The sequence below is a fragment of the Spermophilus citellus genome (assembly GCF_964194105.1).
Source record: "Spermophilus citellus genome assembly, chromosome: X".
In the NCBI taxonomy this organism is placed as follows: Eukaryota; Metazoa; Chordata; class Mammalia; order Rodentia; family Sciuridae; genus Spermophilus; species Spermophilus citellus.
Genome location: NC_138190.1, coordinates 64,562,376 through 64,564,421, shown reverse-complemented (window position 1 = coordinate 64,564,421; position 2,046 = coordinate 64,562,376). Strand labels below are relative to the sequence as shown.

General features: G+C 35.6%; 1 protein-coding gene across 1 annotated transcript; it reads left to right on the top strand.

Moving 5' to 3' along the window:
* Positions 1–276: 276 nt before the first annotated feature.
* DPPA3 (developmental pluripotency associated 3) lies at positions 277–723 on the top strand (the record flags this gene model as incomplete). The annotated part of the gene is made up of 1 exon (XM_081277684.1): positions 277–723. The coding sequence occupies one exon, from the start codon at positions 277–279 to the stop codon at positions 721–723; it is 447 nt and encodes a 148-aa protein (XP_081133810.1).
* Between the last annotated feature and the right edge of the window lie 1,323 nt (positions 724–2,046).

Genomic DNA, 2,046 nt, shown 5'->3' with positions numbered 1-2,046 from the left:
TAAAGTGTAATTCAATGGGCTAGGGGTGTGGCTCAGTGGCAGTGTGCTTGCCTAGCATATGTATATACAGGGCCTTGAGTTTTGATCCCCAACACTTTTTTAAAAAAAGGAAAGTTCGGGCTCCACTCATCTCACCAGCTTTTAAAAAAAGGAAAGTTCGGGCTCCACTCATCTCACCAGCTGATGAAGTTTGAGGTTTTAGTCTCAGGGCTACAGTTTTTTTTTCCTCCCAAGCCACAGTGGGAGCAACTTTTTTGAGGGTTTGCTCACCTCCCAATGGACCCATTGCAAAAATTTAACCCAACCTCGACCCAGGAGTCTTTTCCGATGTCTGAAAATGAAGAAAATTCAGTGGACTCTCATCCGGTCAGTTCAGAAATGCTAGTAAAGAAACTTCATGACTTGACTCTGAATCCTTGGGCTAAATGCCCGTCCCCTCTGCCAGAAGGTCCACCCCAACCACTGGACAGGAGTGAGAGGGTCTTATGGGAGGTCAGAAAGGGCTTTCCCAACAGGCGGCGAGGAGTCCGGACATTGTTATCTGCACGGAAAGACCGTGTGGAAAGATGGAGATATCTCCTAAGTCTTCAAAAACAAGAAAGAGACAACAATCTTAAGGAAGTTCAGAGTGAAACACGAAGTGTACCATTCGAATGTACCTGCAGTTTTTGCGTATATCATGGATGGGATCCTTCTGAGAATGCTAGAATAGGGTATGATTAGGACACAGAGTCAGTATAGGCATAAATTGTACTTGTTCTTCATGATGGTAATTTTAGGCACACTTTTCTATGCTTAGACTGCATACCAATGATTTTGAATAGCTTATGTATGAGTTCTGTGATGTCTTTATTCTTTTGCATTTTTTTTTTGGTGTTAGGGATCCTTCATGCCTTAAAGCCAGTAATTTATAAGGAATATGAGCAGTTAAAATGTGCATAAATGATTTCAATATACGTTACTTTTACTTTTCTGTTTGACTCAAAGAAATACCAGTAGGTCTCAAGTCTTCCTGGAGATTTTAAAAGCCTGAAATCTGAAATAAAACTCAGGAACTGGAAGAGATGTAAAGAGAATATTGGATAGTTTGATTAGAGTGTAATAATTAGAGTAGATAATTAGATTTTCTGGTTTTCAAAAATTTGAGTTGCAATAAAAAGAAATTTTGATGTGCTGTTTTAATTTTCAGTAGCAAATAAATGTGTATATAGAGGGAAAGAAAGGAAAGTTCAATTAAAGAAACCAAATAGGACCTTGTTAACCATTATGTCATATGGACAGTCATCTAAATGTGTTATTCAGTTTAAAAATGGGGACTCATATGTGTGTGGTATATATATATATATATATATATATATATATATACTTACATATTTAACTTCTCATTTCACTGAAATTTGATGATTATACCAGAGAAAACTTACTACTGCTTGAACTTTCAGTAGACAATTTATATAAGTTAATGATAAATTTTCTGAGTGTAATACTTACACTCCTTGGACTGTTAATAGGAAAAGATGTATCTTATAGTCCGGGTAGCTCAGGATGGGAGGTAATTGCTTTCCTTTTATAAGTATCCTAAAAATTTAAATGATATAGAGAACAAAGTTTTCAAGAAGACTCAGTTTTAGCACCTTTATTTTCCTTAAAAATTTAAATTGCCTTATAAACATTAGGTGTCATATGATCCTTATAAAACAGCCTGCTAGAACTAGGCATGTCCCAGGATTCTTATAGAACTGGATTAACCAACCTGGTATTTGAACTTCTTTGAGGAATATATGTGGGTAGTGAGTTTTTATGAGTTTGACACCACATGAGTTATTACTGTCTTAATTTATTTTATTAAACCTGGATACTAACGATGTAGGGGTTCCTTTGTGGATTTTCCAACTGGATCTGAATCAGTTTTTTATCCAAGGGGGAGAAAGAATATGTTAGATAGGTTAGTAGAAATTTTCATATCACCTCTTTTATTTATTTCATTAAGTAATGTACGTTTATTGGAGAAAACAAAATGCAGCAAAATATTATAATAGTGCTACT